Genomic DNA, 23,401 nt, shown 5'->3' with positions numbered 1-23,401 from the left:
GCCTGGTCAGGGCCTGCCATTTTAAATCAAGGACGGCTCACCTGAGCGGGGGGGGGGGGGGGGGGGGGGGGGGGGCATCTTCACTGATCCACTGTGATTCATGTCTCCCTGCAGTGTTGATTGAACAGGGCTGGCTTCTTGTCTTGGGGGCAGCGTTAGGGTTAGGAGAGAAAAAAAAATAAGTGTCAGCTTTGTTTTGTTCTTTTCCCACAAAGCAGAATTAGAGCGTGAAGGGTTTTTTTTTTTTTTTTTTGCCTCATAGCTTCTAAAAATTCAAAACATACAAGAAGTTGAAGGGATTTTACAGTTAATATTCACCTATCCCAACCTAGATTCTGCCATTAACATTTAACCACACTGACTTTATCACATGTATCCTACTCTGTGACCCATTTTTGGATGCATTTCAAAGTTGCAGATCTCCCTCCTAAATCCTTGAGTGTGCAACCCCCGAAGGGTTAAGAGTGGCATGAGGAGATGGGTAGAGGAGGGTCCAGGGGCTGCTGGGACCAGAGTGTGCAGTGCTGTTGGGGTGTCGGGGTTGCACGCGGTGGTCGGATATGGAGGGCAGGGTAGAGGAGGGTCCTGGGGCTGCTGGGACCAGAGTGTGCAGTGCTGCTGGAGTGTCGGGGCTGCACGCGGTGGTCAGATGTGGGAGGGGCAGGGTAGAGGAGGGTCCTGGGGCTGCTGGGACCAGAGTGTGCAGTGCTGTCGGAGGGCTCGGGGCTGCACGCGGTGGTCAGATGTGGAGGGCAGGGTAGAGGAGCTTTTGGTCTGTAGACGTAAAAAGACAAAAACATTCTAAGAGATAATATGACTGGAGGAGACATAGTTTATTAGCAGGTGCACAGAGGAAAATATTATGCTTTCAATTTTTAAAAAGTTTGATTGCTGCTGGTCTTGTGGCACAGTGGGTTAAACCGCCCCCTGCTATGCTGGCATCCCATGTGAGCTCTGCTTTGAGTACTGGCTGCGCCACCAGTGATCCAGCTCTCTGCTAATGCTCCTGGGAAGCAGTGGAAGACGGCCCGAGTGCTGGGCCCCTGCACTCATGTGAGAGACCCAGATGGAGCTCCTGGCTCCTGGCTTTGGCCTGGCCCAGTCCTGGCCATTGTGGCAGTTTGGGGAGTGAACCAACAGATAAAAGATCGATTGATCTCTCTCTCTCTCTCTCTCTCTCTCTCTCTCCCCCCTCCCTCCCTCTCCCTCTCCCTCCCCTTGCTGCTATTCCCGTAACTCTGCCTTTCAAATAAGTAAATTTTTTTTTTAAGTTTGCCTAAGTACTTGGGCCTTGCTACTCATGTGGGAGACCTGGATTGAGTTCCTGGCTCATAGCTTCAACCTGACCCAACCTTGGCCCTTGCAACACTTTGGAAAGTAAACCAGTGGATGGAAGATCTCTTTTCCTCTCTATATGTCTGTCTGCATCTCTCTCTCTCTCTCTCTAACTATGTCTTTTAAATAAATAAAAATATTAAATTTTTAAAAAATGTGTTTATTTGAAAGGCAGAGAGACATAGAGACATTACATCTTTTGGTTCACTCCCTAAATGCCCATAACAACCAGGGCTGTGCCAGGCCAAAGCCAGGAGCCTGGAATTCAATCTGGATCTCCCGTGTGGGTGGCAGGGACCCGGGTACTTGAGCCCTTCACCTGCTGCCTCCCAGGGTGCCCGTTAGCAGGAAGCGGAAACTGGGAGCTGAGCTGGGTCTTGAATCCAGGCGCTCCGGTGTGGCATGCAGGCATCCCAAGTGGTGTCCTTTTTTCTAAGATTTATTTTACTTATTTGAAAGGCAGAACTATAGAGAGGCAGAGAAGAGAGGGAAGTCTTCCATCCATTAGTTCACTTCCCAAATGGCTGCAACGGCCAGAGCTGGGCTGATCCGAAGCCAGGAGCCAGGAGCTTCTTCTGGGTCTCCCACATGGGTGCAAGGACCTGGGCCATCTTCTGCTTTCCCAGGCCATAGCAGAGAGCTGGATCGAAAGTGGAGCAGCCGGGGCTTGAACTGGCACCCACATGGGATGCTGGCGCTGCAGGCCAGGGCTTTACCCACTGTGCCACAGCGCCGGCCCCCAAGCGATGTCTTAACCACTGCACCAAGCACCCACCCGGGAGGCTGTGATTCAGATGAACTAGTCAGGGTGGTGTACTTGACCAGATGATTTGAGGAAGGCGAGAAAGTCAGGTGACGTGCGTGTTTCTGAAGAAGGTGCGCTCTGGATAGGAACATCGCACGTGTAGGAGCCTTGAGATGTGGATATTATAATTATGTGAGCGGGGGTAAGTGGCAGGGTAGTGGTGCTGCCTTTGGACCTGTTGAAATGTGAGGTATTTATGGGACGGACGACCCAGTAGTGATGCCAGCGAGTGGTTCAGGAAGAGTTGGGGCTAGCAGGAAATCTGAGGGTCCCAGGGGATGGGTGCAATGGAAGCCCATGGATGGTGGAGACTCTGGGGACTGCACATGGAGTGAGCAGAATAGAGAGCTGAGAGGGACCCTGAGTGGGGACGGAAGAGTCTGGGGACGACTTCTCTCCGAGGTCCGTAGGCGGAGAGGGTGGTGGTACTCAGGTGTGGCAAGGCCGTCTCCTCTGACTCGCACAGCTTTGTCTTCTGCCAGCTCCCTTTGCAGCCGCCTGCCACCCCAGCACCCCAGTTCCGACCTCGCTCATTTCTTGGTGGGCTCCCACTGATAGTCTGCGCTCTCTGGTCTCCTGCTCTGAACTCAGTCCTTCCCAGGTTCTGTGCTTCTGCTGGGGCAGTGTTTCTAAAATGCCTGAACTGAGCCAGCGACTCGCCCCTGCCCGCCCAGGGAAGCGTAAGCTCAGCTGGGCAGAAGAGGCCCCTCGGGATCGGGCCTGCTCTCCCCTCACATCCTGCATTTCAGGCATTGAAGTGATTTGTCTTTGCTAGAAGGACACTGCTTTGCCTCCAGGTCCCTGCGCGAGCTTTCCTTGCTTCCTGGAGTGACTGACTCTGCACGGTTCACTGACCTCCCAGGGCTGGGCTGAAGTGTTCCCTTCTCTGCAAAGCCCTTTCTGGCTTCCAAGCAAAAACAGGCTGTTTCCTCTGGGCAGGTTTTCTGATTCGCACACCTCTGCTGTAATCCTGATGACAATATGTTGAAACTGTCTCCTATGGCCGGCGCCGCGGCTCACTAGGCTAATCCTCCGCCTTGCGGCGCCGGCACACCGGGTTCTAGTCCCGGTCGTGGCGCCGGATTCTGTCCCGGTTGCCCCTCTTCCAGGCCAGCCCTCTGCTGTGGCCCGGGAGTGCAGTGGAGGATGGCCCAGGTGCTTGGGCCCTGCACCCCATGGGAGACCAGGAAAAGCATCTGGCTCCTGCCATCGGATCAGCGCGGTGCGCTGGCCGCGGCGGCCATTGGAGGGTGAACCAACGGCAAAGGAAGACCTTTCTCTCTGTCTCTCTCTCACTGTCCACTCTGCCTGTCAAAAAAAAAAAAAAAAAACAAAACTGTCTTCTGTTTGTTTTCCCTCTGCTGCTTATGAGCTCCTAGCACAGCAGCATTGACATGTGAATCTGTAATCCCGGTGTTTGACAGTGTAGTAAATGCCTAATTATTGGTTTTCAAAGTTTGATCCCTAGACCCAGCAGTGTCAGCATCACTGGGAACTTGTTAGAGACGCAGATTCTCAGGGCTGGCACTGTGGTGTAGAGGGAAAAGCTGCCGCCTACAGCGCCGGTGTCCCGTGTGGGTGCCGGTTCAGGTCCCGCCTGCTCCACTTCCAGTCCAGCTCTCTGCTGTGGCCCGGGAAGGCAGTAGAAGGTGGCCCAAGTCCTTGAGGCTCTGCACGCACGTGGGAGACCCGGAGGAAGCTCCTGGCTCCTGACTTGAGATCAGCCCAGCTCTGGCTGTTGCAGCCATCTGGGTAGTGAACCAGTGGATGGAAGACTGACTCTCTGTCTCTCTCTCTCTCTCTGTAATTCTGCCTTTCAAGTAAATAAATCTTTAAAAAAAGAATTGCAGATTCTTGGGCCCCATTCCAGAATTAATGAGTCAGGAACTTAGGGATTGGGGCCCACTAATCTGTTTAACAGTCTCCCCAGCTAACTCTATACATGTGTGAGAACCATTGATGATTGTAGTGGAGTGAATGATTGACGGCCTCACTGAAAGGCATCAGCTCTGGCTGTGTTCGGGAAAGCGTTTCTACTGTCTTCCGTCTAGAGAAAGGAAGTAGCCCAGCCGTGGTGATGGCTGCAGTACCTTAAATTAGGGAGCCTTGTAGCTAGATGGTAATAGTTCTGCATGCTAATGTAGGCTTGGAGCTGTTCTTTTTTTTTTTTTTTCCTTTTTGACAGGCAGAGTGGACAGTGAGAGAGAGAGAGACAGAGAGAAAGGTCTTCCTTTTCTGTTGGTTCACCCCCCAATGGCCATGCACTGCGCTGATCCGAAGCCAGGAGCCAGGAGCTTCTTCCAGGTCTCCCATGGGGTGCAGGGCCCCAAGCACTTGGGCCATCTTCTGCTGCTTTCCCAGGCCACAGCAGAGAGCTGGATCGGAAGTGGAGCAGCCGGGACTTGCACCGGCGCCCATTTGGGATGCTGGCACTGCAGGCGGCGGCTTTACCCACTACGCCAAAGCGCCAGCCCCAGACTCCTTTTAAAGGAAAGTTTTCATAGATCATCTCACACAGCAATTTAAATTATTTTTGTTATCAAGTCTAATTCTGGTGCCTGTTTAGGTGACATAATTTTTTGCTTTTGTAGTCTTCACTGTAAAATGAAAAATCATAAATGCTGTAGAACTGTGGAACTGAGAAAATTCCAATTAGCAACATCAATGCAAGAAATTGTGCTGTGTGCACACACAGCATCTGCCTCTCCGTCTCTGAACGGTGCCTCGGTTGAGTCGTAGCTTCGCTATTATGAATAACAGTGCAGTGACCGTGGGAGTGCGGGCGTACAGATACCTTTCAACATGCAGACTTCCTTTCCATTGATGTTTTGCTGAAATTAAGTGCCAGTGTTGAGTTCAAAAGTAGAGGTTTATTTTTCATTAATTAACTTTAAAATTTTCATTTTAAACATGCATCATTGTCATTATCATAGCTGTTACTGTTTTTAACCCGCTGTGTTCCTTTTGACAGTGTACTGTAAGAATAGATTAAGAAATACATTCTCATTTAATGTCATTCTTTTTAAAAATGTATAAATTTATCACGCATGGTGTTTTGAAATATATATATCACACATTAAGGAATGGTTAAATCAAGCTAATTAATTCATCTGCTACCTCAGATAGGTACTGTCTTTGTGGTTAGAATACTTGTAATCTGTTTTCAAGAATACAGCATATTGTTACTAACTACAGTCACCATGCTGTATAATAGATCTCTTGGACTTACTCCTCCTGACGACATTGTGTGACCTTTGACCAACATCTCTCCACCCCCTGCACGGCCACCCAACCACTGTGCTTCTCCCCCGTGCGGGAGCTACTCTGCCTTCCCCACGTCGGGTCACGCGGTGCTTGTCTGTCTGTGCCTGGCTGGTGGTGCGTACCGTGATGCCCTCCAGACCCACCCGTGTGGTTGCAGATGTGGGCTCGCACAGCGTTTGCTCTAACCGCCCGCCTTTGTGTGTGGACACTTGGGATGATTCCATACCCGCTGCTGTGCTCTGTGCTGCAGTGACCCGGGCTGTGGGCCTGTGGATGCTGTTTAAGACGAGCTGGGAAACGGCTCATGGGAAACCAGTGTGCGCAGTATAACTGAGCACTGTGCCCTTGAGTACTCTGCTCCGAGTCCGTGCGTGTGCTTCCTGTCCTGCCCGCGTCCCCTGGGCTCCACTTAGCACCCCTCGGATACGAGCATTGTGCAGAGGTGAGCCGTGCAGTCGGGTGACAGCCAGCATTCAGGAGACCTGAGAGATGGGTAACTTGTTTGAAAATGAAAACGATTTTTAAATTCTGAGAACTCATGAATCTCTAGGAAGAAGTCCCTAGATCTAAGGAAGTTTTGTATCTTTATATGATTAATACGGTACTACTAACTACATAATAAGTTCATGCAGCATTTACATCTTCCCAGTATAAAAAGGTTCTTACCAAAACACTAAAACACTTGCTATACTGTGCCAAGTTGAAATCATATGATTTCTTGTTGTTAATGTTTTCAAACTTTAAATTTTGGTCTGTTCTGTATTCCTTCTGCCTTTTTTTTTTTCTTGCCCAGTTTATTCTGATTCTATCCCCAGTTTTTCTCCCATGCGTTATATTTCTTTCATGGTTCTAGTGAGGGCCATGCTAACTTGCTATGGTCAGTCTTGATGCACTGTCTGTTCTCCATGACTGCCTGTGCGTGGGCTCATGGCTCAGACCAGGTCAGTTCCAGGTCTACACTCGAGGTGCTGGTGAAACCGAGCTAGCAAAGGAGTGCTGCGTCCCCAGGATGTTGTTTACCTCGCTGTCTCCTGGCAGTTACACGGAGGGAGGCGTTTACGATAGGACAGAACCAGACCTCACAGAGAGCAGTGCCTGGGGAGAACGTGCTGGTGGTGACGGAGTCTGCGTCTCTGATTCTGTAGCTACCCAGTTATCTTCCTAAAATGACCTTTTAGGTTGAAGCCAGTTCCAGTTGGGTTTTTCACATAGCACCAGAGAGTATCCTCAAATAACCCATAGGATAATTTAAAGGTTCACCTTTTTTATGTGTATCTAGGTGAAGATGGAGCTGGAAAAACAAGTTTAATAAGGAAAATCCAGGGAATAGAGGAATACAAGAAAGGAAGAGGACTGGAATATTTGTACTTAAACGTGCACGATGAAGACCGGGATGGTGAGTCCTTTACCTGTGACGTGAGTGTTCTAAAGTGACTGAGGCCCCGACGTCTCTTAGGGCGTGGTTTATACTGGGACCCTGGGTCTCGTGCTGGTCAGGACAGTGCTGTGTAGGCATGCTGCATTGACTGGGATTGGCATTCATCGTGTGTGATGCCGTTAAGCGTCTTGGGGTATTCTGGGGAGCAGATGTTAGCCTTCTTGCCGTCTTGGAAATCTTAATTTTTGCCTCCCTTTTCAAAGCCGTCTTATTTTCTGACAGAAATGTCGTCTGTCCCCGGCTGTTCATCTGCTCAGCCATTTCTTCTGTGGCTCACTTGCCTTCCCAGTTTGTATGTATCTAGCACATAGAACTATCTGCTGGTGGTAAAAAAAAAAAAAAAAATGTTGTTGTAGTCTCTGCTTTAAACTTAAGAAGTATGAAGTAGAGGATGCTGGTCCTCTGGTTGTCAGTTAAATCATTTTGGGCCTTTACTAAATTGGGATTTGTGACCTACATCACAGCTTTGTCAGTTGGTCTCTCCTGTGGAGATACCCTAAAATACCAGCTAGTGTTGCAGTGATGAAATGACAGTCCTGTTGCCTTAGTAACTGTCTCTTGTGTGTTGTAGATCAAACAAGGTGTAACGTGTGGATCTTAGATGGAGACCTGTATCACAAAGGCCTCCTCAAGTTTTCACTGGATGCCATTTCTCTGAAGGACACTCTGGTCACGCTGGTTGTTGACATGTCAAAGCCCTGGACTGCTTTAGATTCGTTACAGAAATGGGCAAGTGTTGTTAGAGAGCACGTTGACAAGTTGAAAATCCCTCCTGAAGAAATGAAGGAGATGGAACAGAAGTGTGAGTAGTCTAGAAATAATTAATAATAATTCAGATACAAGATATTTTAGCTGACTGTAGTAATTACTGGGATTCTTTGTCTCACTCAAGGATTGATGAAGGAAACTTATTGTACCGTTATTTGAAATGCACTTTGAGTGACATACTAACTTTTAATATAGTTTTAAACTGGTGACATAAACATGATGGAGGGTGCCTTTTCTTGCCAAAAAATTGTGTTCATTGTGAAAAATAATTCTTGGGGTGAAAATTTTGAGTTTTTTCTCGCTGTTTATTAGTTTCATATAAAGATTTTCTTTTTAAATATTTATTTATTTATTCAAAAGAGTTACAGAGAGAGAGGGAAAGACAGGGAGAGAGAGAGATCTTCCTTCTGTTGGTTCACTCTCCAAATGGCTGCAACAGCTGGAAGTGGGCTGATCAGAAGCCAAGAGCCAGGAGCTTCTGGGTCTTGCAGAGTGGGTTCAGGAGCTGAAGGGTTTGGGCCATCGTCTGCTTTCCTAGGCATGTTAGCAGGGAGCTGGATTGAAAGTGGAGTGGCCTAGACTTGTACTGGTTCCCCTGTGGGATGCTGCCACAGCACTGGCCCCGGGATTTTTTTTTTTTTTTTTTAATTTATTTGAAAGGCAGAGTTACAGAGAGAGGGACAGAGTGAGAGATCTTCATCTGCTGGTTCACTCCCCAAATGGCTGCAGTGGCTGAGGCTGGGCCAGGCCGAAGCTAGGAGCCCAGAGCATGATTTTTGTGTACAGGGGCCCAAGCACTTGGCCATTTCCCTGGCACATTAGCAGGGAGCAAAGGCAGAGTGACAGAGATGCAGAGTAAGAGATCTCCCATCTGTTGGTTTACTGCCTAAATGTCTGCAGTTGTCGGGGCTGGGCCAGGCCGAAGCCAGGAGACTGGACTTCTGTCCAGGTCTCCGACGTGGGTGCAGGGGCCCAGGCACTTGGGCCATCATCTGCTGCCTTTCCAGGCTCATGAGCAGGGGGCTGGATCAGTAGTGGAGCAGCTGGAACTCAAACTGCAGGTGTTTGTTACAAGCAGTGGCTTAACCATTGTGCCACAACGCTGGCCTTAGTTTCATTTCTCGATTAGTAGAGCTATCTTACTAACCCTGTCAAAACAAAATATGCCTGAAAAGGTGTTAACAGCATAAATAGAAAGACGTTAATCTGGTTTTTAAGATTTATAAAGTACATGGTATAGATTGCTCATGCCCATGTGAATTGGAAATTTTCATGGAAAGTATTAAAACGATACGTGTTATTTCTAACGTAAGCCAGTGACATTTTAAAATTTCACTGACAGCTCTTTATTTGCCAGTGTTTTACTTTACCAAACAAAATACATAAAATGCTTCATTATTATAAGTTGCTAACAATTTTTAGGGCGAAATGAACAGCTTACTAAAATTTATATCCTAAGGAAACAGTAAAAACCTAAGAGAATGTGACTCCTGAGTCATTAAAAAGATGTTTAGGTGCTTTTAAAACATACTTTTCTTTGCTTGTTGGCCATTGCGTGGAGGTTTTACCGTCCTGGCTCAGCGAAGGCTTACCCTTGACCAGCAGTTTTCCACGTGTGGTCCCTGGACCGGCAGCGTCGCTACCAGTGCAGCTGGGAACAGATTCTCACTGCTGACTCAAACTCCGGAGGACGGAGCCAGCAACCTGTGATGCCTTCTCAGTCTTCTTGCGTGGTTCCAGTCTGTGATGCTGTCTGAGAACCCCTGTTAAGGATTCAGCCTCTGATCTTTGGGCGCTGTGTCTCTGGAGGAACCCGGCTCAGCTATTCAGACCCCCCTCCCTGGCCCCCAGAAAACTAGAGCAGCTTCTTCCAGGTGCATGCTCCTGTGTGAGGCAGAGGGTCTGGCTCAGGATCACTCTAAAAAATTAATAGCATTTGCCTAGTTATTTCAGTAATATACATGGATTGCTTCTTAAAAATATAGTGGAGTGTAGCCGGCGCCGCGGCTCACTAGGCTAATCCTCCGCCTTGCGGCGCTGGCACACCTGGTTCTAGTCCCGGTCGGGGCGCCGGATTCTGTCCCGGTTGCCCCTCTTCCAGGCCAGCTCTCTGCTGTGGCCCGGGAGTGCAGTGGAGGATGGCTCAGGTGCTTGGGCCCTGCACCCCATGGGAGACCAGGAAAAGCACCTGGCTCCTGGCTCCTGCCATCGGATCAGTGCGGTGCGCCGGCCGCAGCGCGCCGGCTGCGGCGGCCATTGGAGGGTGAACCAACGGCAAAAGGAAGACTTTTCTCTCTGTCTCTCTCTCTCACTGTCCACTCTGCCTGTCAAAAAAAAAAAAAAAATATATATATATATATATATAGTGGAGTGTACTTAGTATTTTTCCAGCTTTTTTATTTCTAGACTAGAATGATACTTATATTTCCTTCTCTCTCTCTCTCTCTCTCTCTCTGTGTTACTATTTTCCTACAGCTTTCAATATTTTTTATAGAGATTTATTTATTTGAAAGGCAGTGTTACAGAGAGGCAGAGAGAGAAAGAGAGAGGTCTTCCACGCACGGGTTCACTCCCCAGATGGCCACAACGGCCCAAACTGTGCTGATCGGAAACCAGGAGCCAGGAGCTTCTTCCAGGTCTCCCAGGGGGGTGCAGGGCCCCAAGGACTTGGGCCACCTTCTGCTCTCCCAGGCCACAGCAGAGAGCTATGTTGGCAGTGGAGCAGCTGCTCTCAAACCAGTGCCCATATGGGATGCCGGCACCACAGGCATAGCTTTACCTGCTACGCCACAGCTGACACTTGATGACATCTTATGGCTCTGAGTAGTATTCCTGGTACGACTTTAATCCTATACTGTGGGTAATGGTTTCCAGATTCGCTGTTTTGAGCATGGTGAGCAGTGTTCTGTAGAAATCCTCGTGTGTACATCACTGGTGGTGCCCTTGAGAATCCCAGAAGGGCGATTACTGAGTTATAGCCTACATTACCACAGCTCCTGATAAGTCAGTCTTGCAAAAGGCTTCTGAAATGTGTCAGTTTCAGTAATATTTCCTTAGTTTTTACCAAGGATACAAAGTGAATATGGCCCAAGATTGAGATTAGGAGGAAGGTTTAGAGAGGGGACGTTAGCATGAGAAATCAGCTAAGACGGCTGTTTAAGTCACATGATGTCTCTTCCTTGTGTTGATTAGGGGAGGGAGAAGGGTACTGCTGCACGTGACCAGCAGGGGAGTTTTGCGTTAGACCTGTGTCGGCCTGCTCTCTGGAGCCATCCCCTGCAGCGCTCTGCCTTGCAGTTACTGATGTGTGTAAACAGACGTGTCACACTTCTGTCCTTACAGGAGGCCAAGTGTAAGCTCTAATAAAGCGTGTGTTTAGATTATGGCAGGAAGAGCCACCTCCTGAATAAAGTGATTTCTAAAATATGTTTACTTTGGTTTTCAGTGATTAGAGACTTCCAAGAATATGTAGAGCCGGGAGAAGACTTCCCAGTTTCTCCTCAAAGAAGAAACACCACGTCACAGGAAGACAAAGATGACAGTGTAGTTTTACCGCTGGGTGCAGATACACTTACACATAACTTGGGCATTCCAGTACTAGTAGTTTGCACAAAGGTTAGTTTGCTTCCTAGAGATTTGCTGCTGATATTCACTGAGGACAAACAATTGTTTTGTTTTTCAGGGTTTTTTTTGGAGCTAACACATTGTTTAGTTTTCTTAGATAATTTTTGTTAACATATAACAATAATATCTTAAAATGGCATATGAGACATGTTGCCTTTGTGATCTTAATCATAGTTCCTTTGAAAGAAAACACCATTTCAAATATTCTGTTATTGAATTTGTTTTTTTTGTAAAATAATGTTTTTCCACATTAAATTGTTGCTCTCTTAATAGCAGAAGATTGCATATTTAAAATAGATTTAACACCTAGCATCACTCATTATAATTGATATGTAAATATCAAGGGTATCTTACTTATTTATAATAAAGGTGAGAATAGGATCATTGTTGTCAAAATTCTGTTCCCTTAGTTCTTTCACTGTAGGTATTTTATGATGAAAACAGATTTCTTTTAAGACTAACTCAATGGATAAAGTTAATACGCTCCCTACTCGGTCCCAAGTAGTATGTTTTAGCTGTTTGTAGCTCGTAGAATAGTTAATGTAATGACTACATAAAGCTGTTTGATACCTAATGTTTTTGAAATATGTAAAATTAACAAATAGTTAAAAGGAAAGTACAGAATTTATTTGTCTTTAAGATAAAAAATGATAAAAATGTAAAGCCTATCTTAGTTTTACATGAAATGTCACAGAAATTGTCAGTAACAAAGGAAAGGAAAGGCAGCATTTGGAATAATCAAGTTAAAACCTGCTGTCTGCTTTTCACATGGTGACTCTGGAGTACTTAATTGTTACTTAACACCTTTCGTGTCAAACAGTATTTTTAAAATTCACACTTGAATCCTTATATGTGGTTTGTTTTGGTTTTGTTTTGTTTGGCAAAGAGCTATTTATTAGCAGATGTTTCTCTTGTTTTATAACACAACTTGTCTCATAAAAAATTGTTATTTTCCAAAGGAGAAAATGTTGAGTTTAAAGGGTCCTTAATCAGTATCAAATGAGTCAGACTCATAAATTTTAAAGCCCAGAGAGATTGTCTGCTGTATTATATAGAATCTAAGGCACTGTCAGATATACTTAGTTTATAAGCTTTTAAAATGTGTAGTGTGTGGCAAGGCAGAGAGGATGGATGGAAGGGAGGAGGCTCGTCTCTGAGTTTAGAGACGCTGGAAATGGATTCGGGGGGAGACAGTTTGTGGCCGTAGGTCCGAATCCTCTGATTTCAGTTAAAATCTCTTTACTAAACTGTGCTTTACTGGAAATGTCATTGAGTCAATGGTGTGGTTACAAGTATCTGTAATGTTTTGAATACCACTCCCAGTATTCTAGAGTGGGCAGCCAAATGCTTCTGGTGATTGTCCCAGGAGCCTGTTCTATCATATGTATACATGTGTGTAACAAAGGACTAGAGGCCAAAGTCGACCCCAATACTATTAGTTTGTTTCATATTAGAAGTTTCCATATTTCACACCTTCGTTTCAGAGGGGTTTAGTGAAGTTACTTGGGTCCCGTGATGCTTGAACATGTCTGCGTTGTGTGTTCCTTTAGCAAGCAGAGTCCAGAGTCACTCCACTGATCGCACTGGTGGTATGTTAAAAGCAGCCTGTGACCCCCTCACTTTGTTATTGATGAGATTGTTGTGAAAGTGAATAAGAGCGCCAGAAGAGAAATGCAGTTCAGTAGAAAGTGATCAGATAAGCAGAGGAACAGAAAGGACACGGGGAGCAGTCGAGGTCCCTTGTTTAAGACTGGGGTAGGTTTTGGATCTGAAAAGCGGCACTAAGACATAAACACTAGAGTTAGAAAATCTGACCTCTTGGTATGCGTTCAGTGTTATTCTTCATTCCTCTGCATGTAAAGCTTCTCCTTTTGGTGTCTTGGATTCAGTATAACATAAAAGTTACTGCTTTTTAAAGAAGTAAAATTATTTGTTAGTCTTAAGACTCCAGCTAAATGTCTGTTGTTATTCTAGGTCCTACTATTCAGTCACTGTAGCAGAGTGATCGTTTTGTGTTGCTCCTCCATCCAAAAAGGAATGTGTTTAAGTTACTATATTTAATTTCTATTATATTAAGTTTACTTCTGTTTAATTATTTTAACTCAACAGTGTGATGCCATTAGTGTGTTGGAGAAAGAACATGACTACAGAGATGAACATTTTGATTTTATCCAGTCCCATATCCGGAAGTTTTGTTTACAGTGTATCCTTTTATACCACTTCTCAAAGCAGTGCACCTTATCTGTTCTAATCTTATTTTAAGTAAAGGAACTACATGGATGGGTTTTAGGAGTTGGTGTAAATGTTTTCCCGCATTCCCATTCGTGGGCGTTGAACTGCTTACAGAGAGCCTCACTGAGTAGGATTACTTGACACTGGCGTGTGTGGCCTTTTTGGTGTCTTCAAATATTTGAAAATTTGAGAACAGTCTGTAAATGTTTAGTTTATGTTTACTTCAAAATGTTACAGCAATGTCAGAAAACACGTTGTCTACTAAAATAGAAACACGATTGATTTAAGAGTTGCCTCATGAAAGTGAGATGTGTGTGTTTATCAATGAGTAAGGGTAAGAGTTCAAGATCATCTGTCTTTATTTTATGTTTTAGTGTATTTCGTTTGAGAGACGGAAGGGTGGGTCCCATCTGCTGCTTCACTCCCAGGTGCCCGGGAGCCAGGAGCTGAGTGCGAGTGTGCTGTGTGAGGAGCGGGACTGCCCTGCCCCCACCCCCTCCCTGGCTGTGTGCCCAGGGAGCCGGGACGGAGGAGACGACTGGGACCCGGCCCTCCTCGGGGATGTGGGCACCCTGGCCAGCGGTGTAGCTGCGCTGCCAAGCCCCTGCTGCCACAGCCCTCTCGACTGTGATTTCTCAGCCGTAGGACAACTTTCTCAGTCGTAGAAATCTTCCAGATCCAGCAGTGTGTTCTCATTACAGGGCCCATCAGAAATGCAGAGCACACAGTCAGGCATCTGTGACGATTTCTGTATCCCACATTAAGGTGCGCTGAGCACTTTGAGGTGCATAAGCCTCAGACACGTCCAGAGAGCGCGAGCGAGCTGCTTTCTGCGGTTTACTCCCCACGTGGATACAGTGGCCAGGCTGGGCAGGGCAGAACTGGATACAGTGGCCAGGCTGGGCAGGGCAGAACCAGGAACCTGGAACTGCGCGTGGCTGGCAGGGGCTCAGGTGCGTTTCCCCTGCTTTCCCAGCTGCATTCAGCAGGTGTTGGATTGGAAGCAGAGCGTCTGGGACTTGAACCAGCACTCTAATTGTGATGTCAGCATCATGTATTGGTGGGTTAACTGTGGCCCCTGCCTGGGATCTTTTTTTTTTTTTATAATTGCAAGAGAGGTTGGTATTTTTATTATTATTATTATTTATTTGACAGAGTTATAGACAGAGAGAGAGACAGAGAGGAAGGTTCACTCCCCAAATGGCCACTACGGCCGGCGCTGCGCCAATCTGAAGCCAGGAGCCAAGTGCTTCTCCTGGTCTCCCATGGGGTGCAGGGCCCAAGCACTTGGACCATCCTCCACTGCACTCCTGGGCCACAGCAGAGAGCTGGCCTGGAAGAGGGGCAACCAGGAACAGAATCCGGTGCCCATATGGGATGCGGTGCCGCAGGAGGAAGATAACCAAGTGAGCCACGGCGCCAGCCCCCGGGATCATTGTTTTGAAGCTTCCTGTGGGACCTGTCGGGGTGCTCCCGCCGCACCGTGGGTCTCCCGAGTTGGGCATCAGTCTCACTTCCCGGGAGGCAGCACTGCTCACCGTGCTTGTTGAAAGGGCCAGCACGTCCTGATGAGCAGCCTCTGTCGTGACCTTCACAGCGATGAGAGGAAACGTCTCTGCGTCGTTCATAGCGGTGACCGTGGTGGCGGTGTGGCTGGATTCACCTTCGTTTCTTTGCTTAGACTTCCAGTTTCCCAAGTCAAATTGATTGTGTAAAGATTATTTGCATCTTTGCCAATAAGTAAATGTTTGATACTTTAGAAATTTCTTTTCTATCCTATACTTTTGGAAGTTAGTCTTAAAAATAATATGCATGAGGTTATAAAGGTTGAGCTGGGAACGCAGGATTGGGTGGTCCTTGCTCGCGGGGTTTGTCAGATTTTCTTAACTGCAGTATCCAGACGGTGCAGCGCTTATTTACACATCAGTAAAAGAGAACAAAAATATAGACCTCGTGTATAAGTACATTGTCCAGAAACTGTATGGATTTCCCTATAAAATTCCTGCTATCGTGGTGGAGAAGGACGCCGTATTCATGTAAGTACACTCCTCCGCAGGTTGTGTCGTCACTGTCCGCTGTGAATCATTTTGAGTCTTGAGGGGGACGTTGGACCTTTCATGACGAGGACGCGAGTGCTTGCGCTGCCTTTTTGTTTTACTGCTGGCCTGGCCCCGTTGTATTTTTATTTTATTTTTCAGATGATTTATCTTAGAGGGAGAGATAAAGGGAGGAGAGGATTTCCTTTCTGCTGGTTCTCTTTGCAAAGCCCTCAATGGCCAGGGCCTCCCCTGAGGGTGGCATCACCTGAGCCATCACCAGTCCCTGGCAAGAACGATCCAGCAGCCGGAGTGAGGAAGTGAAGCAAAGCCCTGTGACGTAGTGTGTGGGCACAGACGCCTGCTCTCCCAACTCCTTTTTACAAGGGCTTGCTAATAGCTAACCTGCTTATTGGATGCAAATAATGGTTTATCATAACTACTTTTAAAAAAAAGATTTATTTATTTGAAAGAGTTAGAGAGGACAAGGGAAAAACAGGGAGATCTTCCATCCCATAGTCCACTCCTCAGATGGCCGCAGTGGCCAGCACTAGGCCAGTGCAGAGCCGGGAGCTTCATCTGCGTCTCCCACATGGGTGCCAGGGACCCAAATACTTGGGCCATCCTCTGCTGCTTTTCTCTGGTCATTAACAGGATCTGGATTGGACATGGAGTAGCCAGGACATGAACAGGTGCCCGTGTGTCACAGGCAGTGGCTTTACCCGCGACGCTACAATGCGAGCCCCTGTATCTGCTTACTTGTTTAATGGTTTATGATACATAAATGATTCAGTGTGTAATCTAGACATGCTTTTTAAGTTCATAAAATTGGGAGATAATTATTGCCTCCCCCAAGAAAAAACTGTAATCACATCTTTAAGGACTGTTGATCATCATTTTAAGTGGGAATTACTAAGACATAATGTGGACATCTTCACAGTAATTGGGTTTCCCTAGTTGGTCAGGTTGCCTTCCTGAAAGTGTTCCCTTTACACGGTGATGGGCTGAGTACAGGTGATGATGTGAGTGCTTGAGAATTCGTCATGCGTGTTTCTTTGCAGTCCAGCAGGGTGGGATAACGACAAGAAGATAGGAATATTACATGAGAATTTTCAGACGCTAAAAGCAGAAGATAATTTTGAAGACATCATAACGAAACCACCTGTCCGAAAGGTAACAGTTTTGGTAAATGGTCTCAGCGTTTGGGCTTTCCCACCGAGAGGGGAATTCCTGACTTGGAGGTTGTAAGCAAGGCTGTCCTTCTCTGTCAGGGAGGTTTCGAAGTCTATTGTGGGTGTTTCTCATGTGCAGTCGGCGTAAGGATTTGTTTTAGCAAAATGCAGATCAGCTGTTCAGCTCCTGACTCTTAGCTTTGGCGTATTAGCACATCTCCACCTTAGTGCAGAACGAGTCGTCTAACCCAGAGCCTTGGAAATCAGTGATTGGCGTGACAACTCCGTGGATCCTGAGCAGTTTGAATAGGTAGACGCTCTGAACTTTGTAACCTGGGCCCCCGTCAGGAGGCAGGAGAGCAGTGTAGGGTGGTTTGCTTCACGCCCGCTGAGGCCGATCCCGGGTCTGCTTCCCAGTTACTCGTTACTCAACTCACAGCCACCCAGGAAGCTCCAGGCTTCTGTATTCAGTTTTGGTCTTGACTGTACCAGTCATTCTGTGACTGTTGGATCTGGTTCCAGAAGGCACTCTGCTTCCACTTACCTTGATTTGATATGAAGGAGTGTATGGCGTAGATGTTCTGAAAAGTTGTATAAAAAGGAATGTTTGCATATAATGGTTCTCACTGACTTTTAATTTGAAGTATATTTCAGCAAAAAATAGTTTTGATTTAATATATATTAAGATCTGTGTTTAAGGACCCAAACATTCACAATATAGAGCATCTATCTTATTGGTAGGTTATAAATAATACAAAAAAGTTCAAAGGAAAAATTGTCAGCATGGTATTGAGTTTGGCTGTCTATTAAAAGAAATGTGCACATCTAAAAATGGTTCCCATTCTTTTACCAACAAAATGATGCTTTAAGGTTTTTTCTTTTATTCATTCCATAAAAGCTGGAACGCACCAGCTGAGGCACCGTTCGGGCACGGGGTGCTAACCAGACGGGGTGATGAAGTCGGTGGATGTGGAGTAGCGCGTTGGTTCAGGGCTGTGAGAGGACGGGCCGGGCGTCCTGTTGGGAGGGGCAGGTCTCTGAAGGTGGATCCGAGGGCAGAGGGAGCTGCAGGGTACCTGCCCTGGGGCCGGAGGGGCTGGGCCATTGCCTGCCGGGAGGCAGGCTGCGGAGGGCAGCTCTGCTGGGCCTCGCAGTGAGGGCTTGGGGTTCCATTCTGAGAGGGAAAGCAGTTGGAGTTAGAGCTGAGGAGTAAGGTAGCCTTTTGAAAGGGTCCCTCTGGCTCCTGGAAGAAGGTAGTAGGCTGGGTGTGTGTGACGTCTGCACTTTTCCTGATTGTTCCGCTGGTAGAGGAGCCGTTACGTTTTTTACTTCAGGGAAAACAAGGACAACTGCATTTCACTCCACTGGACATTACTGAGCTTTTTCAAAGGCCAGTGTGGTGTAGACGTTTCATGGTTAATGTGCCTGTGGCTCTAGGGCTGTTCAGTACGGTGAGGCGCAAGTCACATACGACACTGAAATATAAAGCAAGTTGAGGGTTCAGGTCCCCAGTCACACCAGCTTCATTGACAGTGCTCCCCAGCCACTGGCGCTGTCGCGGGCTGAAGAGCAGGTGCAGAGCTTTCACGTGACCGCAGGTAGTGCCTGGATGGCTTTGCTGTACAGCTGGGGTGCGGCGCCTCACTGCTAGCTGTTCATGCAAGCAGCGTTCACCTTCGGGAGCTGCCTGTGATTAGTCTGCTCCAGAAAGCGTGTTCTCGGTGATGTCAGCGTAACGTGTTACGCCTGCTCATGTACACGTTGCTTGTTGCAGTTTGTGCACGAGAAGGAGATTATGGCGGAGGATGACCAGGTGTTTCTCATGAAGCTCCAGGTAGGAGGGCGCACCGGAAGCGGCCGGGGCATGAGCGGTGGGTGTGTCGTCCTGTCGAGGTTTTCTTCAGAAACAGCAGTGTGCGCTATCACCTCTAAACTGAGATTCTTTTTTTTTTTTTTCAGTCCCTCTTAGCAAAGCAGCCACCAACTGCAGCTGGAAGGCCTGTGGTCAGTATTACAGATGCGACATTGTTAAAGTGCAGTACATAGTGCTTTGGTTCTTTTTTCTTAATCTTAGACATATCTCGCTTCATAGTGGTATACTTTGATCTAAACTTGAATTCAGAATTATTTTGGAATTGTGAAATTTTTAAAAGAAACTTTACTCTTTTAGAATACTGAAACCTTACATAAAAACCTGTTTGGCAGCATTTGTTGTATGTGAGTTGCTGTATGAGCCAGTTATATGAGTTATTTTACAAACCCCCACAACAGCCTGAGCAGGTCCTGTTACTAGCCGCTGTCTGCAGAGGGGGCGCAGGGCCTTCAGGGGACGTGGTTTGCTGCAGATTACACAGCTGGTGGGATCAAGTCCAGGTTGTAGTCCCGGTCTGCCTGCCAGGCTTGAACTCACAACCATGCTTCATTACTCAGTGTATTCTTTCCACTGAAAAAGGTCGTCAGGGCTTCCATGTAGAAGTACCCACAGAACACAGAGGGGACGGTTACAGAGGGGTTTTTTTTAATAATACCTTTTGTGAAGCTGAAAGTGTCAGATTTTTCTATATTTGTGGTTTTCCTGTTTTTATATAGGATGCCTCGCCAAGGGTCCCAGGAGGCTCACCTCGCACGCCAAACCGATCTGTGTCGTCCAACGTCGCCAGTGTGTCACCTATCCCTGCTGGCGCAAAAAAGATCGATCCAAACATGAAAGGTGCAGCTCCTTCTTGGAGAAAACAACACAACACATTTTTAAAAAATATTTATTTATTTATTTGAGAGACAGAGTTACAGACCAAGAGGTAGAGACAGAGAGAGAGGTATGGAGTAGCCAGAACATGAACCAGCGCCCGTATGGGATGCCGGCCGGTGCCAGAATCTTAACTTTCTACGCACAGCACTGGTCCAGCACGGTGCATTTTACAGTGGAGAAAAATCTTCCTGAATCCCACCTTTTACTATAGCTGTTTGCACTTTCGTGCAGTACTTTATGAGGTTTGTCTAACCAGATAGATTATAAACCATTTTACAGTGTATTTTTTTAATTTAAAGATTTATTTATTTGAAAGAATTAGATCTTCCATCCACTGGTTCACTCCCCAAATGGCCACAACAGCTGGAGCCAGGCCAGGCCAGAGCCAGGACCCCGATCTCCACCTGAGTCCCCCATGTGGTGCAGGGGCCCCAGCACTCGCACCGTCTGTACTGCTTTCCCAGGCCAGTAGTAGGGAGCTGGATCAGCAGTGGGGCAGCTGGGACTGGAACCGGTGCTAGGATATGGCATGCGGGCACTGCAGGGCCACACATGGCACCTCACAGTGCATTCTTGGTCCATCATCATGTCTGTACTGAAAGTTGTGTTGTATTTCATCCTCCTCCTATATTGGCCATTAAGGAAAAAATACACATGATAGGAGTAATTGCCATAAGTGGTTCAGGAGGTCAAAGAGTGTGTGCGCTTTTATGCCTTCTGATAATGTCTTTCAAATGGATTTTTCAACTTTACATGTTACCAACCTTGAGTATTATAATTTTGCCACCAGCTAATTAGCATTTTTAAATACTAATAAAGGGTTTCTCTTCTGAGATTTCCTTTCTGTTTACATTTTGTTTATGTGAATTATTTATTGCTATCCTTTACCCATTTATCTCTTAGAACTTCTGGTTGTCATATAAGATTAGATATTTTTAGTGATATTAGAAGCAAGTATTTCTCAACAGTTCTATTTTTGAAGAATCTTTTTCAAAAGGGAGTTTTAGATAGCATCAAACATCTATTTATTTAAAATGCTTTTAGGGGCCAGCATTGTATAACAGTTGAAGCCACCACCCGCAGAGCTGGCATCCCATCTGGGTACTGGTTCAAGTCCTAGCTGCCTCCCCCCCCCTTTAAAGATTTATTTTTATCTGAAAGAGTTACAGAGAGAGGTCTTCCATCCACTGGTTCGCTCTCCAAATGGCCACAACGGCCAGAGCTGAGCTGATCCAAAATCAGGAGTCAGGAGCTTCTTCCGGTTCTCCCACATGGGTGCAGGAGCCCAAAAACTTGAGCCATCTCCCACTGCCTTCCCAGGCCACAGCAGAGAGCTAGATCGGAAGAGGAGCAGCCAGGACTAGAACTAGTGCCCATATGGGATGCTGGTGCTTTAGGCTGGGGCTTTAACCTGCTGTGCCACAGCACCAGCCCCCACAGCTGTACCAGTTTCAATCCAGCTCCCTGCTAATGTGCCTGGGGGTGCAGCAGAGGATGGCCTGTTCTTGGGCCCCTGCACCCACGTGGGAGACCCAAAGGAAGCTCCTGGCTCCCAGCTTCAGTCTGGCCCAGTTACAGCCGTTGCGGCCATCTGAGGAGTTAACCAGAAGATGGAAGATGTCTTTGTCTCTCCCTTTCTCTTTGCCTTTCAAATAAATAGGTAAATCTTAAAAAAAAAAAAAAAAAAAAGCTTTTGGCCTGTCAAAAATAATTTTCTAATGTTTAATTATAATCTTAAAGAATACTAATTAGCTTTACATGTGAATATATTATGTAATTACTCAACCTCAAAGTTGAAAGTAGACTGAATTTGGGATATGCAGCTCTTATATTTGAGCCTTATTCATTCCTATGTATGTTTACTGAACTAATTTATGGCAAAATCTAAAAGTTTTAAGTGAAGGGCTTTGCTTTTTGTTTTTATTTTTACAGCCGGAGCTACAAGTGAAGGAGTCCTGGCCAATTTCTTCAATAGTTTGCTGAGCAAGAAGACTGGCTCTCCGGGAGGGCCCGGTGTGGGTGGCGGCAGCCCTGGTGGCGGAGCTGGAAGTGGAAGCAGTGGCTTACCAGCGTCCGCCAAGAAGTCAGGTACGCGCACCTGGAGCGCGGCACGTTTCTTTGGTAACAGCTGTAGTGAGCTCCAGGGCACCCACGACATTAGCTGTTCATTACTCGAAGTACCTAGTGCAGGCTCCTTAACAAAGAAGGAGGCTTCCTTCATCCCATGGTTTTGGAGGTTCACTTCCAAGATCAGGCGGGCCCCCAGCTTATGTGGAGGAAGAACACATGGAGGCCAGGCGGTGGAGAGGTGGCCGCCTGTTCATCGTCACCTGTGTCCATGCCCGCCCACCCCCAAAGCCACCACTGCATCCTGGACTCCCCCCAGCAACCTCTCCCGTCTGATCACCTCCCAAAGACCTCACCTCAGACACTGGGATTGGATGACGTTTCTGCCCTTAACCCACTGACATAAAGCCTTAGGAACCAAGCCTTTGACGCGTGTCGTTTGGGGGACACCCTGTCTGATATCCAGACCAGAGCACCTGCCATGAAGTTCACTTTGATAAAGTGTGTAATGGTTGCAGTCTCTTTACAGACCTGTACAGATTATTATCTGCTTTGCTCTTTGTCCTATGCCTGTAAAAGTACGTGTATTTTTCTGAGATTGAATGATAGGTGCCAGTTTTATATCCACAGCTTAAAATGAGGGAATTTATTTGTTATGATTGTTATATAACTTAACAAGCTTGGTAACAGTGAAAGCATTGCAGTGTTTAAATGAAGAGACTTTGTGGGGAGGATACTTGGCTCTACCAAGATTTTAATTCTTTCCTTCATTGCAGGCCAGAAGCCTGTCCTCTCAGATGTCCACGCGGAACTGGACCGAATTACACGGAAACCGGTCCCCGTTTCTCCTGCAGCACCTGCATCTCCTACGGAAGGGGAAGCTTCTTGAAGACACCAAACAAAGCCATTTACCCAGGTTTTCTGGGGTGATGTCGCCTGGCCTCTGCCTTTTCCTTCAAAAGTGGAATTAGGGAGCTGGAGTGCTTTTACAGATGGACTCAATTTATGTCTTTTTTTTTTTTGTGGTTGCCCATTTTTTAAAAAGGAGCTAAATGGAAGGAAAACGTCTACATTATGTGGAATTGTTGTTTGCAATGCATTTTGCATAAAGTAATTTTGGATTTTGAAATCTCAACCCTTCCAGATCTGAAATACAACCATGTGACCGTACTCTAAAGGGTTCCTGAAACGCGAGGAGTGCAGGCAGGGCGGACAGTGCGCCATGGGAAGGCGAGCGTATTCAGTTAAGATTGTTGAAATCATTTTTAAAAATTTGTGTGTGTTGCTGAAAAAGAAAATGATGAGTTGTCGGATTTTGCACACCAACATGGAACCGTCACCACCTATGAAATATGCTGAGAGAACTGTCAGACGCCACTCGATACACTAGTCGTAGTCTCAGTCCGTGCCCGTGCGTTGTCATCAGAATGAGTTAGAACACTGGCCAGCATGTTTCCTGACCTGCAAAGGAAAGAAAGCACACCGAGGAAAGGCTGAGAGCGGCAGAGGTTGTGGGGTGCAAGAGGCAAGTCTGGGTGTGTTATACATATATATATATATGGCTCTGCCTTAATATCCTCCTTTTTTGTTTGTGACTTTCCACTGTAATCAGTTAATAAAGTATTTATTCTCTGCATTCAGGTTCCAATAACTTGTTGCATTTTCTTATATTTAAGTTTCTATTTGTCAGCTAATCCATAAGAGTCGTTAATAATATGAAATGGTTAATAGGAATAGTAAGCGTTCTGACCTTTCTAAGAGGCAAATGAGTACATGAGATTCACTGTTTTCTAAGTTTCTTAATTTGGGAGTTTGCCTTGATGGGCACGTCTCAGTCTGTGGACTCTGTGCCAGCACTCCTGGTAGATAAAAAATAAAGCCTGTATCATTGTTTAATGAGAAGAAGCTTGG

General features: G+C 46.6%; 1 protein-coding gene across 1 annotated transcript in view; it reads left to right on the top strand.

Moving 5' to 3' along the window:
• The window catches only part of DYNC1LI1 (dynein cytoplasmic 1 light intermediate chain 1), a 36,037-nt gene extending 12,911 nt beyond the window's left edge, over positions 1 to 23,126 (top strand). Inside the window, exons 3-13 of the mRNA XM_002716249.5 lie at positions 6,684 to 6,800; positions 7,414 to 7,644; positions 11,056 to 11,225; positions 13,344 to 13,437; positions 15,367 to 15,502; positions 16,564 to 16,675; positions 18,449 to 18,508; positions 18,634 to 18,678; positions 19,264 to 19,384; positions 21,356 to 21,511; positions 22,267 to 23,126. Of these exons, the coding sequence (XP_002716295.2) occupies positions 6,684 to 6,800; positions 7,414 to 7,644; positions 11,056 to 11,225; positions 13,344 to 13,437; positions 15,367 to 15,502; positions 16,564 to 16,675; positions 18,449 to 18,508; positions 18,634 to 18,678; positions 19,264 to 19,384; positions 21,356 to 21,511; positions 22,267 to 22,379 (1,355 nt within the window). The 3' untranslated portion in view covers positions 22,380 to 23,126. The remainder of the gene's footprint in view (positions 1 to 6,683; positions 6,801 to 7,413; positions 7,645 to 11,055; positions 11,226 to 13,343; positions 13,438 to 15,366; positions 15,503 to 16,563; positions 16,676 to 18,448; positions 18,509 to 18,633; positions 18,679 to 19,263; positions 19,385 to 21,355; positions 21,512 to 22,266) is intronic.
• Positions 23,127 to 23,401: the final 275 nt, after the last annotated feature.

Source organism: Oryctolagus cuniculus, chromosome 4 (assembly GCF_964237555.1).
Source record: "Oryctolagus cuniculus chromosome 4, mOryCun1.1, whole genome shotgun sequence".
NCBI lineage: Eukaryota > Metazoa > Chordata > Mammalia > Lagomorpha > Leporidae > Oryctolagus > Oryctolagus cuniculus.
Note: the sequence above shows the minus strand (reverse complement) of the source record. Positions and strands in the feature narration are given on the sequence as shown.